At 35.8% G+C, this 16,431-nt stretch overlaps 1 protein-coding gene across 4 annotated transcripts in view; it reads left to right on the forward strand.

Annotated features, from left to right (window-relative positions):
- The first annotated feature begins 2,557 nt into the window (after positions 1-2,557).
- The window catches only part of tarbp1 (TAR (HIV-1) RNA binding protein 1), a 24,998-nt gene continuing 11,124 nt past the window's right edge, over positions 2,558-16,431 (forward strand). For 2 of the 4 annotated variants that reach the window (XM_051917578.1, XM_051917579.1), the window contains exons 1-15: positions 2,558-3,588; positions 3,664-3,761; positions 4,679-4,748; positions 4,835-4,980; positions 6,892-6,944; positions 7,032-7,129; positions 7,241-7,376; positions 8,129-8,225; positions 9,280-9,369; positions 9,487-9,652; positions 11,813-12,064; positions 12,157-12,254; positions 12,539-12,715; positions 13,561-13,763; positions 15,069-15,288. In XM_051917578.1, the coding sequence (XP_051773538.1) occupies positions 2,712-3,588; positions 3,664-3,761; positions 4,679-4,748; positions 4,835-4,980; positions 6,892-6,944; positions 7,032-7,129; positions 7,241-7,376; positions 8,129-8,225; positions 9,280-9,369; positions 9,487-9,652; positions 11,813-12,064; positions 12,157-12,254; positions 12,539-12,715; positions 13,561-13,763; positions 15,069-15,288 (2,781 nt within the window). In that variant the 5' untranslated portion in view covers positions 2,558-2,711. The remainder of the gene's footprint in view (positions 3,589-3,663; positions 3,762-4,678; positions 4,749-4,834; positions 4,981-6,891; positions 6,945-7,031; positions 7,130-7,240; positions 7,377-8,128; positions 8,226-9,279; positions 9,370-9,486; positions 9,653-11,812; positions 12,065-12,156; positions 12,255-12,538; positions 12,716-13,560; positions 13,764-15,068; positions 15,289-16,431) is intronic. The other 2 variants (XM_051917580.1, XM_051917581.1) reach the window with 1 other exon arrangement.

Raw genomic sequence — 16,431 nt, forward strand, 5'->3', positions numbered from 1 at the left:
CTCTGTTTATAGTCGTGTCCTATTATCTAAAGCAGAAGGCTTATCTCGATTTGTCTATCCCTCCCTATCTTTGTATGTTAAAGATTCCTATTGTAAAGATACCAATAATTTGTTTTATTCTTTTATTTGGAAAAACAAATCCCAAAGACTTAAGAAAAGGGTTCTTTTAATAAGAAAGCTGAAGAGGGCTTGGAAATACTTTATTTTGAAGATGTTAATAGAACTTTTAAAGTCAATTGGATTAAAAAATGTTTGATTAATCGTAACTCCCTTTGGAACCACATCCCACACAGTCTCTTTAACCAAATAGGTGGCTTAGAATTTCTGTTAACTTGTGACTTTAATATTTCTCAACTCCCTCTTAAATTGTCCAAATTCCACCAGCAAGTGCTTTTAGCCTGGAAAATTTGCTATTCACATTTCTCTCCTCACACTTCCTTCATTTGGAATGCCATTAGAACGACTGCCAATAAATCTTTATTTTTAAGGAATTGTTTTAACAGGGATATTAATCATCTTATATTTGATAATTATGGGAATCTTTTAACTTATGAACAATTCATGCAAATCCACAGTTTCCCTGTGCATTTTAAGGAATTTAATTCGGTCATTAAAGCTATTCCTCCTACTCTTGTTCATCTTGTTAAAAGTCATATTCATTATAACTCTACAATAATGACAAAATTAATTTTAAATGGTCTTGAACTGATTGATAAAAAAATGGAACAACAAACATATTTGTACTATTTTCCAAAAACAATATAAAATAACACCTAGAGGAAAATTCTTTTGGAACTCTATTATTGATAATATTAATTGGAAGGCTGCTTGGTTAATCCCCTTTAAATATTGTATCAATAACAAAACTAAGGAAATACATTTTAAAATTTTGCATACCATCTACCCTGTTAAATCAATAATTTCAAGATACTCTGATATTGATGATTTATGCTCCTTTTGTAAAAATGAGAAAGAAGTGTTAACACATTTTTTTTTTTTTTTTTTTGATTGTAAAATTACCCAAAATTTTTGGAAGGAAATGGCAGAATTTATTTTTAATCTAGTAAAGGATAAATACTGTTTTTCTTTAAAGGATATTATTGTGTACTATGAAAACAATGTTAACAAAGGTCTTGAATAGTTTTCAAACAAAAATGCTTAAATTCATCCCCAATATTTAAGGTATTTTTAGTGGAATTTGATTGTTTTATATCTTCTCTGAAATTGTTAAAAAACAAAACGTCATTAACATGTTTAAAATATTATGATATTGTTTTCAGATCCCCTGTTACTAATTAATGTCACACTTTGTATTGCACTGCCTTATGCTATGCTCTGTTTGTAAATTGTTCTATTTTCATTAAAAAAAAAAAAAAAAGATGAAAAAACGCGAATCTGCGAAAACGATGACGTCATGCATATGCGCATTAGCCTACATCATCGCCATCTAATGGCCTGGCAGCAAAATACAGCGTTTTTAGTCATTTTCACGGATTCGTATGAATGGGGATCGTTTTGTCGTCTGTACCATAGACTGTAAAAAAAAAAAAAAAAAAAAAACGTCTGTACGCAGAAAACTCAAAGGAAAAAATAGAAGGCGCTAACTGCAGAGCAAATGGGTGGAGCACTCTAATCCTACCCTAACCCTATCCCACAACTCTATCTCTCCACCCCACTGGACGTCCAGAGAGGAGGAGCTGACCATCATAGACTCTGCAGTGAGTACCACTTGTTTCTGAGCCCTATTCATTTCACTTTTGGTGTGAAAAGGCCTTTATATTTGCCAAAAATAGAACTTTATTATTATTATTATTATTATTATTAAAAACAAACAAGCAAGCCCAGCCCAGGTGAGAAAAAGTAGCGCAAAAAGTAACGTAATGCATTACTTTCCATAAAAAGTGACCAAGTAATGCAGTTACTTACTTTTTAGGCAATAACACAACATTGTAACACATTACTTTTATGTAACTTTCCCCAACACTGACTGTATGTTTATGCCAGGTTGTCCAAGAAACATCCAATTAACCAAGTAAGCATCGGTAGGCTACTCTTGTAGAAATTTGGCTGCTCTGTTATTAATAAATAAATGATAAAGTCTGCAAAATATAAAGAGACCTGGGGCCGGTTGAAAAAACTGCTTAGACTTGTCTTAAATGTTAGGCATTTAATTTTTTTCTTCAAGACTGATCATTATTTTTTTAAAGTCAGTTAAATAAAACTGTAGATCGATTTAATTTGAATACGAAAAGTTGGACGGATTACTCCTTAGTTAGAGACAAGGCTTAAGCCTAGTCCTAGACTAAAATGTATGTTTGAGCTGCTTTAACTGAAAGTAACTTGCACTGACATATCTTAAAAAATGTCAGAGCCATTGTTTTGTCTCAAGATGCACACCAGTAATGTTTTTTTTCTAGGGTATGTTTATAAAAGCTACTTAAATACTTTAATTAAAATAAAGCCTAATCCTTAGTCTAAGCCCTGTCTGTGAAACCAGGCCTAAATGTTTTAATGTCGGACCTCCTATTATTAGCCACCATGCGCCCTCTGCTGGCAGCAACGTTGCTCACACAGCGCATGCGTCAATCGTCACGTAATATTTCAGGAAGTAGACGCACCGGTTCACACGTGTGTAGGAGGCAAAACATCGAACCGGATTTTAACTATTTTGAAGTTGCGGATGTTTTTATCTGAAAGAAGCTTATAAGGAAATGTCTAATTTTTTGATAAAAACCCTATTGTCCCATTATCCCGATCCGGAGAATTTAATCAATAATTTGTGCTGGCCAAGCACATCACGCCCCGATATAGAGAAGATTGAAGCTATAACTGTTTTGATCAAGGAGCTTTCCAATAAATCACAAGAGGAGCGCTTTATTAGTAAGGTGCGGTCAGTTATATGGGATCAATGCATGCCACTACTGCAAATGATCTCCAGTGCAGATGATGGAGGTAAGGATCTGCTCAGCGCTGCCTGTGGACTCTTTGCAGTGTGTGTCAGTGTCTGTCAGGCTGATGATGTACCTGGGCAGGTAATTCATGTTCTTCTGCAAGTGCTGGTGACGAGAGATTATGGCAACAATGAAACCGGTAGGTTTGACGTAGATGTTGCCATTGAAGTCACAGCAGTGCTGTTGTCTAGCATCTCATACGACGGAGACATCATCTCCAGGACTCTATCCTGCACCCTTTCCTGTGTCAAAGATCTTTCTGACTCCATCATTTCAAAAATCATAGTACGGATCTGGTTCACCATACTCAAGTCCTGCAATAAAGAAGCTGAATCAGAGGTTCTGCATCAGATATGGGAAGATTTGCTGTCATGGCATCAGAGAGATCAGACAGAATCAGTGTCAGCTCGGGTTCTGTTGTGTCTCACTGCACTCTCTGACCACCTCTACTCTTTGGAAACCTCTCAGAACCGACCGGACCCTAGAAGATCTCAAAGGTTTTTTAGGGCAATTCAGGCCGGATTGACTCACAAGGACAGTGTGACCCGCAAACGGGCTCTTTACCTGCTCACCAGGTGTGTGGCACTGGCAGAGATCAAGAAAGAAGATGTGTTTACCAGCGAGGAACCTCACACAGGTAGGACGATGTTATAGTTTGTGTAACATGTTCATGACTACTAACAATGTTGACACATGGCTTGGATCTCTGCAGATGAAATCCTGTTCAGATGGACACCAGAAAAACAGCAGTTACTGAGAGAATTCTGGGAAGATTTTGCTCTAGTGTTAGAGACTCTAGAGGAGAACCAGGTAAGAATACTTTATTTAGATCTTCAGATTCACAAAACCCAACTTACCTAAACTACCATACAAGTCATACTACTTCTGCTATTTATCAGAGTGAAACAGCTTCATCAGCAGAGAAGAAAAGAGATGGTGCTGCAAGAGGGAGGGGAAGATATTTTAATAAAAAATTACGAGGAAACATTAATTAAAAAAAAAAAAAACTTTTTGTCAATTTTAAAGGAATGGTTCACCCCAAAATGAAAATTCAGTCATTAATTACTCACCCTCATGTCGTTCCAAACCCGTAAGACTTTCATTCATCTTCGGAACACAAATGAAGATCTTTTTGATGAAATCTGAGAGATTTCTGTCCCTCCATTGACATCTATGCAACTACCACTTTGACGCTTCAAGAAGTTCATAAAGAGATCATAAAACTAATCCATATGAATTGAGCAGTTTAGTCCAAATTTTCTGAAGACACTCAATCACTTTATATGATGAACAGATTGAATTTAGGCTTTTATTCACATATAAACATCCACGCACACATCAGTTGTGGTAAACAGAAGCTCAAGCATGTTTGCTTGACGTGCGAGAACCAGTGAGGTTCATTCTTGTGTGTTACGCAAGTTTGAGATTTGTTCAAGCAGGTTCGGTTGAGCTTCTGTTTATGTTCGCTGAGCAAGCCTAAATTAAATCTGTTCATCATATAAAGTAAACTAACCCTTTAATTTCATGGTGACTTCAAAAAATTTTAAGAATTGTTTTTTTTAAAAATTCATATTGATCGACCAACAATCTAAATATATTTGTCAGATTATGGAAATAAAATATTTGTGAACTGCATTTTATGTTCACTTTACTACTTTGATTATGCTTGTATATATTTAAGATGTTTATGTGTGTCTTATACAGTTTTTTTTTTTTTTTTTTTTAAGATTCACGTGATTCGACCGGTACTCAACAGGATTGATATGCTTGTTGAGACAACGGCAACTGATATTCAAGGTTGGTCATGATTCTTATGTGGCAGCACAGTATCAGTTTTTCTCTAATTTGTCTTGAATCTGTTCTGTGACTCTCTTCATAATCAGGTGGGCTGTTTTCTCCATCCTGGCTGCTGTGTGTGTACCAGCGCATGTTTCACAGTGAGAACAAGGCAGTAATGAAAGAAGGAGTCAATCACCTGTTAGAGCTGAAAGCACTCCATCGTTCTGCGTTTGCTTTGGCATTCTCACAGGTATCCATCCATCCATGAATCTTGAACCCTGTAAAATCTGACATATACAGTATATCAAACATTTAGACAAAATTTTTTTAAAAACTAAAAAAAGTTAACATATTGTGTTTTTTGTGGAGTATCATATTTTATACATCAGACTTATATGGCCCATCTTGTAATATAGGAGAATATGGAGCTCATACTTGAAGTGGAAATAACACCTTAATTTTATTCAGAGGTTGATATTAGAGATGCACCGCCACTGATACTAAAATTCTCTGCCGATACCGATAGCCAGTTATTCACAATGATATCGGCCGATACCGATAGTTTGGTTTTTCTTAAGGAAAAAAAAGAATCTCTCCCAAATAATGTTGCAAACTATACAGGGAACCCTCTCGTTTGGTACACTACAATGTTAGAGGTTACAATTAACAGCAGAGGTATTATATTCAGCTGCTGTTTATTTCAGATATAATAATTACACTCAATGTCTTCATGGCAAATTTGCACAAACATATAATTAACAGTAAATAAGCTCCTCTCTAGTGTTTTAATATGTAGATAGCTAAGGAACTGTGAACATTGGAAAACATTCCTGAGGTAAAGGTGACATGATGTGACATATTGTTCACAAGATGTTTTATTGACGTCTTTCTGTGGTTGAAACACAAATAAAGTGATAACATGAGACATGACACATTCTGGTAAGTTGTACAATATATTTCAACATACCTTTGATGTTCATTCATGTTTTTCGAGATATAACTATTGAAGAGGAAGAAAAGAACTGAGTCATTACAGCGATCGGACGCGTCACATTTAAGAGCGTGAAAACGCCATTTATTGTTTGAATTTCATGATAAAATGGACAGAATTTGAAAACTGAAACTTTAATTCTTATCAGAAGTAATAAAGCACAAATCTTTTTGCGATTATTGGATGGGAGGCGCTACAATAATATTTGATGTAGGAAAAAAAAACGCAGACCTGGCAACCCTGGCTTGAACTATGGGTGATTCAACACGAGAGTGATTTTCTTCACACACAGTATGAGTTGCAGTCTGAACACGTCTTTCCCCACCCTTTTGATTGACAGGATATAATTGGCCCTGATCATCAGCAGTTTTTAAACAATCGGCCGATGGCCGATAGTGATAATAATAGCTTTTATCGACCGATACCGATTGTTGGCCGATACATCGGTGCATCTCTAGTTGATATTTATATGGCCAAAAAGTAAGGTGAAATTCTGATAGCTTGTAAAGTAAATCAAAGAGATCTTTATAACAGTATGGCAGACTACTTACATAAAATGCACACAAATATCAGTTGTCACTCTATATCTCCAATTATATGTCTTAGTAGGATGATATTTAAATGTTTAGTTTTATGATCAAAGCACTGTAGTTTTTATTTTGGAGGGCAAAACATAATGCAATGCAATACAATGATGATTGAGAGATGATGAACAAATAAGCATTCCTCAAAAGCTTGATATATCATATTTGACTCGCATATTAGCATGATTTTTATAAAAAAAAAATATATATTTTATAATAATGTAAATCTAAGTTGCTTCAGTCCAGTAAATATTCTTATTGAAATATTACTAACAATACAAAATGTATTCTTATATTTACTTTATAATAATCAATAAAGATTAAACAATCTGGAAGGGTTATAATGTGTATAATTTGTATTAATTTAGTATAATTTATAATTGGACAGAAGGCTTGTGGTAGATTGAGCACAAAAGGATGCTTTGATCATGTTGATAATTTAGAGGACTTAGAAATTCACATAACAAATATGATACAGTAGGCTTTATAGGGTTTAGGATCATGGGATCTTATGCCTTTTAAGATTATGGAAGTAAAATAGTTTGTGAATGCATTTATTGATAATAAATGTTCTTCTGGTTGTCAGTTTGTAATCGGCCCTCTCATGGATGTTCTTGCAGAGAGCTCCCTCTATCACAGGTACTAGTTCCCTGGTGTTAAAATTCATAGCAGGTGAAGTTTTATTATATAATACAGTTAGTTTGGTCTAAAAAAATGTTTTTACAGGGCACTACAGCAGAACATCAGAGATTGTCCAGAGCTGGGAGTGAAACTCCAAATCTTTATGGTGAATTTCTTCAGCAGTTTGCCAGAAGAGAACAGAGGTAAGCCAGTATATGTTTGTGGAGATGTTTTGGTCTCTGTTTTAGGCTATTAAATAAATGTATCAAAAAGAGTTCAGGGTGTTTTGAGCTGGTTTGAATTGTGCAATTCAGGTTCCGTGATGCTGCAGCTCATTCAGCGGTTGGGTTCACGGCAGTGGTGCGCAGTCCCACTGCTCTTTCTGTCCCAGGCCCTGTCCTGTCTGTCCCCTTGTCCTTTACTAGGATCTGATGGACTCAATGCGTTCAGGTACAAACTACTAGCTTCTGGAATCACATGATCCTGCAATTGGAGAAGTATAGAGAGAGTTAAAGGGGATAGTTTAAAAATGAAAATTCTGTCATCATTTATTCACCCTCATGTCTTTCCAAACTTTTGTTTATCTTCGGAACACAGATGAAAATATTTTTAATAAAATCTTAGAGATTTCTGTCCCTCCATTGAAAGTCTACTCACCCGAAACTCTTGACGATTCAAAACGTTCATAAAGAGATTTTAAAATATATCCATATGAATTGAGCAGTTTAATCCAAGTCTTCTGAAGAGACATGATCGCTTTATATGATGAACAGATTTAATTTAGGCTTTTATTCGCATATAAACATTGATCAGCGAACATAAACAGAAGCTTAACTGTACTTGCGTGATGCGAGAATGAACCTTGAGCTTCCTTTTACCAAAATCAATGTTTATATAGAAGAAAAGCCTAAATCTGTTTATCATATAAAGCAATCGTGTCCCTGGAAGACTTGGATTAAACCGCTCTATTCATATGGATTTATTTTGCAAGGGTTTTGGGTGAATAGACTTATAATGGAGGGACAGAAATCCCTCAGATTTCATTAAAAATGTCTTCATCTGTGTTCCGAAGACCAAAAATGATACAAAATGGATGTGAAGATCAGTTGCTTGGTGAAAGCACGTCTGTTATTGCCTCAGTAAAGCATGTGTTTGTAATTCACATGATCTGCTCATTGTATTCTCTGTGTTGTGTTTTTCAGAGAAGTTTTGCGCTGTACTATGATCACTCACCAGGTTCTTTTGAGAGGAGCTTCACAGTGTTTTCTGCTCCATGCCGCTCTCTGCCTGACAGACGTGGTACTGTACAGCAGCTTTTTTCCTTCAAAACCTTAACCCAGTAAAGCCTGATATGAAATAATAGTCAGAATGGTTTATAGAATAGTCATTTTTTTTAAATGGAGCAGCTAACTTTCAGACAAATTAAAAAAAGAAAAAAAAAGAAAAAAGTTTACACATGTTTTTTTTTTTTTTTTTTTAATTTTTTTTTTTATAATATTTGATAGTACATCTGGATTTTATGGCCAATGTAGTATGATACAGTGAGAATGTAAAGCAAAAAAAAAAACTAATAATTGCAATTTGGTACAGATGTTGTTATTTATATGTCCAAAATATAAGATGAAATTCTCATAGCTTGTAATGTGAAATGATATTTAAATGTTTAGTTTTATAATCCAGGCTCTGTAGTTTTCATTGTGGGGGGCAAAACTTAATGCAATGCAATACAATAATGATTGAGAGATACACTCAAAAGCCTGATGAATCTTATTTGATACTCGCATATTAACACAACATATAAATGATGCATGCATGGATAATCAGTTGTTCAGTCCAGTAAATGATCATCTTGAAATGTTACTAACAATATAAAGGTATTCTAAAGTTATTGTTTACTTTATAAAATTATTTCATGTACCATGACCTGAATGTGGACATTTTATAAAAGGCCTTTTACTTGCTAAAAAGTATGAGCTATCAATCAGATGACAGAAGGCATAGAAGATTGTGTACAACAGGTTCTTCAGCAAAGTTTTGATAATGTTGACAGTTTAGAGGCTTTAGAAATTCACATATTAAATATGATACTGTTGGCTTTATGAATTGGCTTTATATGACCTCATTAACATAATTTCTTATCAAAATGTTGTCAAGATGCGCGAAGTGTGAATATGCACAAGCACAAATGAGAATGTAGGTTTTTCAGTGCTATTTCCTAAGTTTTGTTTGATACAATGAGTAATTCAAGATTTACAGCTCACAATCTGTTGTGATTATTTCATTATGTAAAGTCAAAATAGCTCATTAATGATCAGACAGGATAGATATCTGAATGATTTTCTTGTTTTGGCAGACAACGGTGTCTCTAGATGAGATATTTGGTTTCCTTGTACATTTTCGAGCTGATGAGTCTCTATGTCGGGGTACAGCACTGTGGAAAGAGGTAAACTCAAAGTCTGCTAACTAAACCAGAATTTATAAGTCATGCACAAAATGCAAAGTATTTGATCTTAACTAATATTCACAACATACTAAAGTTCAAACTCTGCTCCCATCACAGCTGTGTAATTGGCTCCAGACTAATGAAGGCCGTTTTCGTTTGACTGATGGCGATTTAGGCTCCTCTGTTGAGCTTCGCACTGCAACTTCAAACAGTAAAGGAGCCTCTATATTCAGCTACGTCCAGCAGCGACTGAAGACCTTCCTCACAGTTCCAGCCAACACAGGTCAGAGACAGCACAACATTTTGGCCAAATTGGACATGTTTTTACATCAACATCCTTTATCAATCCTGTAACAACATTCCTGTAAATGCCCCGCTCACGGCAACTATAATGATATAACGATAACGGCAGGAACAATATCGTTGGAATCACTTTCAGAATGACTTTTTCCAGCTGATAAATGATAAAAACATTGACAGCCATCCATCCTGCTACAAAAAGCTTGAACATTTAAAGCAGCAGATGACAAAACTGAGGCACACTTATAATAAATAGAACATTATCATGCGTTGGTGTGGACAGTAATATAGTTATCATTATAGTTATCATTCTTGGTGTGAATGGACCTTATCCCAAGTACCCCCATTCAGAAATCCCAATTCAGACACATTTGAGCATTATGCCACATTTCTTCTTGCATTTTGAGGTGAAGAACAACTACACTATTCACTAGCTTTTTGCTAGTTCTGTCAATTGATAAAAAAAATAATCACAGATTTTTCTGTAATGAATCACAATTAATCTCACCTAACATTAAAATTTGTAATATAATTTTACATACATATTTTCACATTGACTCTCCACATTAATGTAGGAAAAACATAAAGAAGGTATATTATAAATATTTGTTTAATATGGCACCTTTTTTACTGCGTACTATGAATGAAGGCCTGTATCAGCAATACCAATGCTTCCAATACTAGGGCCCTATGATTTCCGCGATGCAGAAAACGCGGACGGAATCGCGGAATCCAGTCATAAAAACGGAATTTTATATATAACGCGGAATGTCACGGAATTTGTCATATTTTTGAATAATGAATAAAAAGCAGGTTAGTACACTTAAATGAAATCGGGATATAGACTAGTGTACGTGAATATTAAACCGCAAATAGACAACAATATTAAATATGAATCCTGCATGCCTGTGTGCCTCATTTACCTCACGCACACGCGCGCGCATGCATGTAAGCACACACACTGAAGCACGTGCGACGCTCGCGATGTTTTCATCCTCTGTCGCCTCACTATATGAGGAAATGAACGCACGAAATTCATCTCCAGAGCCGCTCTGAAAGTCACTTCAGCATTTAACCGCTTCGTTTGAGAAAACTATCGTCATGAACACAGAGAAACTCAAAGCTCTCGGCAACCCGTCAAAATAAAAGTTACATAGATGCAAACTCCTCACCTTCCAGTGAGAACTCACCTTTTTGAGATCAAAATAGGTCACCTATGGGATTTGCATAGATCCAATGAGAAAGTGTTTTATGGGGGGCAGGGGGGTCTTAAAAGGGTACTTGTGAACTTACAAGGGTAAATAAAGAACTGGTTGTTTCAATAAGTACTGTATAGTGTTTCCTTTACTCTTTACTTTAAAAACCATGTCTATAATGGGTAATATTTTATGTATTTGAGGTCTGAGATGTGGCAAACAGTATTGCAGTCTAATCAGCCAATATTGTCTTAAATATCCTGCATAGCATTTCGTTATTTATAACATGAGATTTTAACCAAATGTTGATTTTTGGTAAAATGTTGCACCAATATGTTATATATGTAATATAATTTTTTGCGCGAAAAATTACAGTTTTGGACATTAAGATATTTTTTCATTTATTTTTTATTACCCTGTAAGTAACTACAAATGAGCATGTAAAGCAAATAACTTTAAAAAAAATTCCGTGCGCAGCATACACCCGCCCCGCCCCGCGCAATGTTTTCCCCCTTACATGTTTGCATCCCTGAGTTAGATTTAACTTGACAGAAACATATTAGTGTTGTACAGCAGAATTTAGATAATTTAATAATAAATTATTAAAAACTATCTTTTTAAGGAATAGTTTTTCTGCCCCAATCGCTCCCCGGGCGCCACAGCAAAATGGCTGCCCACTGCTCCGGGTGTGTGTGTGTGTGTGTGTGTGTGTGTGTGTGTGTTCACTACTCACTCCTAATGTGTGTGCACTAACTTGGATGGGTTAAATGCAGAGGACAAATTCCACAATTTTTAATATTTAATAGTCTTAAAAAAAATTACAACTTGAACAACTTTAAAGTAAGCAATCTTAAAATAAACCCATTATAATAAATGTTTATATACTGTTTGTTGTATATAGTTATAGTTTAGGCTGTGTGTGAGTATAGTTTCATCTCTTCTGGCAGATCAGACAGGAAGTCTACCTGATCCAGGTGAGGCTGAGCTGCTGGCGCGGACAATGCTGCTTACAGCAGACCTGCAGCAGACCAGGAGTGAGGAACCTGGTCTAGAACTGCTTCTCCAGCCCCTACTGGACGTCTTACGGAGACTTAGCACTAACGTCTATCTGGTGCTGCACAAGACGGACAAGAGCCTGCAGCTACTGCTGCGCTTACTGCAGCTGCATCGCAGACACTCGGATACAGAGAAGGAGAATGGTGTGTGTTGTGTTTGAGAAAAGAAGACAAACATGCTGTGTTTGGACATGCTGAATGGATGTCTTAAAGCTGTTGTGTTGGGATGTTTGTAGAAGATGTTGTGGCTGTCACTTTGAAGATGCACATGCTGTCGGTGGTGGATTCTGTGCAGGAGTTTCTGCTGAGGAGGTTGAGTGGGGAACTGAGGGAGGTGAGTGTTTTCACACAGTAACACACAGTAACACACAGAATCCTGCTGGAAAAACTAAGCCTGAGTGGTCAAAGCTGGTTTATTGCTGATCCAAGGTAGTGTACCAGCACTAATCTGTATCACTAAGCTGGTCGAAAACCTGTTCCATCAACCATTTAGACCAGCTGATGACCGAAAAATGATCAACTTGAACCACCTAAAACCATGTAAAAACCATATGATTTAGCTGGATTTTCGGGGGATCTTTACACTCAGACTGTTGTATCTGTCTTCTCTCTCTCTAGTTATGTGATGTGGAGAGGTCTGAACTTTATCTCTCAGTATTAAGAGAGCTGGTTCTTACTTACTCCACTGTTTCGTGGTATGGTTCAAATCTGCAGCAAAACTACATCCCAAAACTCACCACTCACTGCTTGAGGATCCTCAATGAACCTTCTGAACAGGTGGAGCACTCAACCCAGGTTTGATCAAGTTCATCGTATTTGCACTTTTAATACAGTTGCCATACGTACACTACTGTTTGGGGTCAGTAATATTTAAAAAAAGATATTTATACTTTTATTCAGCAAGGATGCATTAATTTACTCAGACCTGAGATTTCTATTGCAAATAATTCCTGAAAAAAAAAAAAAAAAAGAATCAGGGTTTCCACAAAAATATTAACTGTTTTCAACATTGATAATAAAAAGAAATGTTTCTTGAGCACCAGATCAGTGTATTAGAATGATTTCTGAAGGATCATGTGACACTGAGGACTGGAGTAATGATGCTAAAAGTTCAACTTTGCCATCACAGGAGAGAATTTTTTTTTAAACTATACATTTTAAAATATATTAAAATAGTTATTTTAAATATGTCAGTATTACTGTTTTTACTGTACTTTTGATTATAAAAATGCAGTCTTGGTGAGCATAAGAGACTTTCAAAAACATTAAAAATCTTATCAACCCTGAACTTATACAGGTTTTTAACCCTAGAATGCTCTTGTGTGTATGCTCTATTTCCCTTCAGTTTTAAGACAAATATAAAGTAAAGTGATCATTTAAAAAATATTTGATTCAAATTAAAATATTTCAAAGAACCATAAAGTAGAGCAGCACAACAGTCTTTTTTTAAAGCAGATATTCTTTCCCATGCATTTGAGCTAAACCTCAATTGTGTTGTTTCTTTTTTCTTGACTTTCAGTATATTTTAGGATTGTTTTTGAAGTTAGCTTACAGGGGATTATTCCCAGATACCTACTGAAACATTTTGTAAGTAGATGGCAATTTCTGATGGAATGAGATCCACACTGTGTGTTTTCCAGAATCCCTCTGTGTCAGGGCAGGTTCAGAGAGTGGTCAGTATGGCCACACTTGCGCTGTTGTGTGACATGGCTGATCGAGGTGTCCTGAAGTCCCAGTCTGAGGCCATGAGATCACTTCACTCGCTAACCAACTATTTCTACCCTTCATCATCATCTCAGCATCTCAACCAGACATTACTGAAGCCCACAACTGCGACAGTCAGGTCTGTTCAAGCTCTAAAAATATCGGTAAACCTTTACAATAAGGCTCCATTTGTTAACATTACATAGTACATTAGTTAACATAAACTAACAATGAAAAATAAGCATTCATTATTCTATGTTAATTTCAACATTTACTAATACATTACAATTAAAGGGTTAGTTCACCCAAAAATGAAAATTCTGTCATTAATTACTCACCCTCGTGCCGTTTTACACCTGTAAGACCTTCGTTGATCTTCGGAACACAAATTAAGATATTTTTGTTTAAATCCGATGGCTCCGTGAGGCCTACATAGGGAGCAATGACATTTCCTCTCTCAAGATCCATAAAGGTACTAAAAACATATTTAAATCAGTCCATATGAGTACAGTGGTTCAATATTAATATTATAAAGTGACGAGAATATTTTTGGTGCGCCAAAAAACCCAAAAAACGACTTATTTAGTGATGGCCGATTTCAAAACACTGCTTCAGGAAGATTCTGAGCGTAATGAATCGGCGTGTCGAATCATGATTCGGATCGTGTGTCAAACTGCCAAACTGCTAAAAATTTGGCACTCTGAACTGCGGATTCGGCATGCTGATTCATTATGCTCCGAAGCTTCCTGAAGCAGTGTTTTGAAATCGGCCATCACTAAATAATTCGTTATTTTGGTTTTTTTTGGCGCACCTAAAATATTCTCATCACTTTATAATATGAATATTGAACCACTGTACTCATATGAACTGATTTAAATATGTTTTTAGTACCTTTATGGATCTTGAGAGAGGAAATGTCATTGCTCTCTATGTAGGCCTCACGGAGCCATCGGATTTAAAGAAAAATATCTCAATTTGCGTTCCGAAGATTAACGAAGGTCTTACGGGTCTGGAACGGCATGAGCGTGAGTAATAAATGACAGAATTTTCATTTTTGGGTGAACTAACCCTTTAAGTTGTATCTAATATTATTATAATGGACCTGAGCTAACATGAACTAACAATGAATGATTGTATTTTTATTAACTGACCTTAACAAAGAGTATTGCTCATTGTTAATGTTGGGTAATGCGTAAATAACATTTAACTAATGGGACCTTTTTGTAAAGTGCTACCAAATCTTAAATATCTTAAATATGCTACCTACTTAAATATTTGGCATGGTCATTATGTCATAGCTGCTTTGGGGCTTCAATGAAAAGTTCACCCAAAAATTTAAATTTTATCATAATCTTTCGAATCCATAAGGAGAAGAACTTTTTCAAAGTGAGTTTTTCTGAGGAGTATTATCACTTACTCATTTATGAATGTGTGTTTTTTCCAGTCATCCAGAGGATGGTCTCTTGCTGAAGGACTGGGGACGAATTGTGGCCCAGTTTATTGGAAATCAGTGGATGTGTCTGAGTTTCCTGCAGAAGACTGCTGGGACCCTTCGGGCTCCTGAAGCTCCTGAGGTCCTGAGGGCTGCGGTGGATGCTTTGGCATTATTGCCTGGCCATCTCGTTCTGCCGGTGCTGGACTTCATGGCATCAGTCTTACCACAGGTGGGCCGCAAAAGAGAAGGATATAGACCGTACTCTTGAATCAATTTAAAAGGTTTATTTTTAAGTGTACACTACAGTGCCAAGGTCAGAAGTCAATATTTACAATGTTTACAAGTCAAGTCACAACAATACAAATGACAAACTAAGGTGGGAAGGTGAATAAATAAAATGCATCTAACTAGTTTTTTATCAACTGACTATTAAATTAAAATGTAAAAAAGAAAAGTAGAAAATGCCCTAACTAAACTATTCTAATTATCCAAATAAAGAAAACATACAGGGGGTGGCACTCTCTCATAAACCTTGTGTGTCTAATACAACGGGACGTTCCGAAGTGGTGCATAATGTATGTTGCCCGACTTACTTACCTACTCACTCACTCCTTCCCAGCCTACACACATCGTGACGACTTGAAAAGAGAGACAGAATAAATGCAACTGTACACTTTACATCCACAATAATAACATAGAATGTATCGGGCAAGTATAGGACACACATACTGTATATAACAAACAATATAGCAGCAGCATGTGATCACAAAAACACAGATTCGCGCTAACAAGGAGTGTACAAGAGGGCAACAGTCAAATAACAAATCGAGCAAAGAGCTGCCTGGACGAAGGAGATATGGGTATTTTAAACAGGTGTGGTGAAAAGGGGCGTCATCTTCTGTGATGAAGAATGACAAACTGTTCGTCAAGTGGAATCTGAAACGCAAAACAGACGAATCCACACGTACACACATACACATGCATTCCTCCATGTACTTTAGAGTACATAACAATTATCATTTCAGATTTAATTGGCAACAAGTGCATATTCTGCTGTTTTCTAGGTATTGTCTTCCTTAAAGTCAACTGATAATTTTAGTTAAGGTTTCTTGTGCCAAACAAGTATCAGTAACATTATAAAAACATCAGGAATTTCAGGGAATTTTGCATTGTAAAAGTATGATTTCCTGTTGGTAAGATTTTTTTTTTTTTAAATAATTTTTGACATCTTAAAATTATGATTTCCTTTTGTTAAAAAATATATAATTATTTTATTTTTGAAATTGTAAAAATATATGATTTTGTTTGTAAAAAATATATATAATTTATTTACTTATTTATTTTTTACGGACTGATTACATTGTGTTGTGTG

Source organism: Ctenopharyngodon idella, chromosome 13 (genome assembly GCF_019924925.1).
Source record: "Ctenopharyngodon idella isolate HZGC_01 chromosome 13, HZGC01, whole genome shotgun sequence".
Lineage (NCBI taxonomy): Eukaryota > Metazoa > Chordata > Actinopteri > Cypriniformes > Xenocyprididae > Ctenopharyngodon > Ctenopharyngodon idella.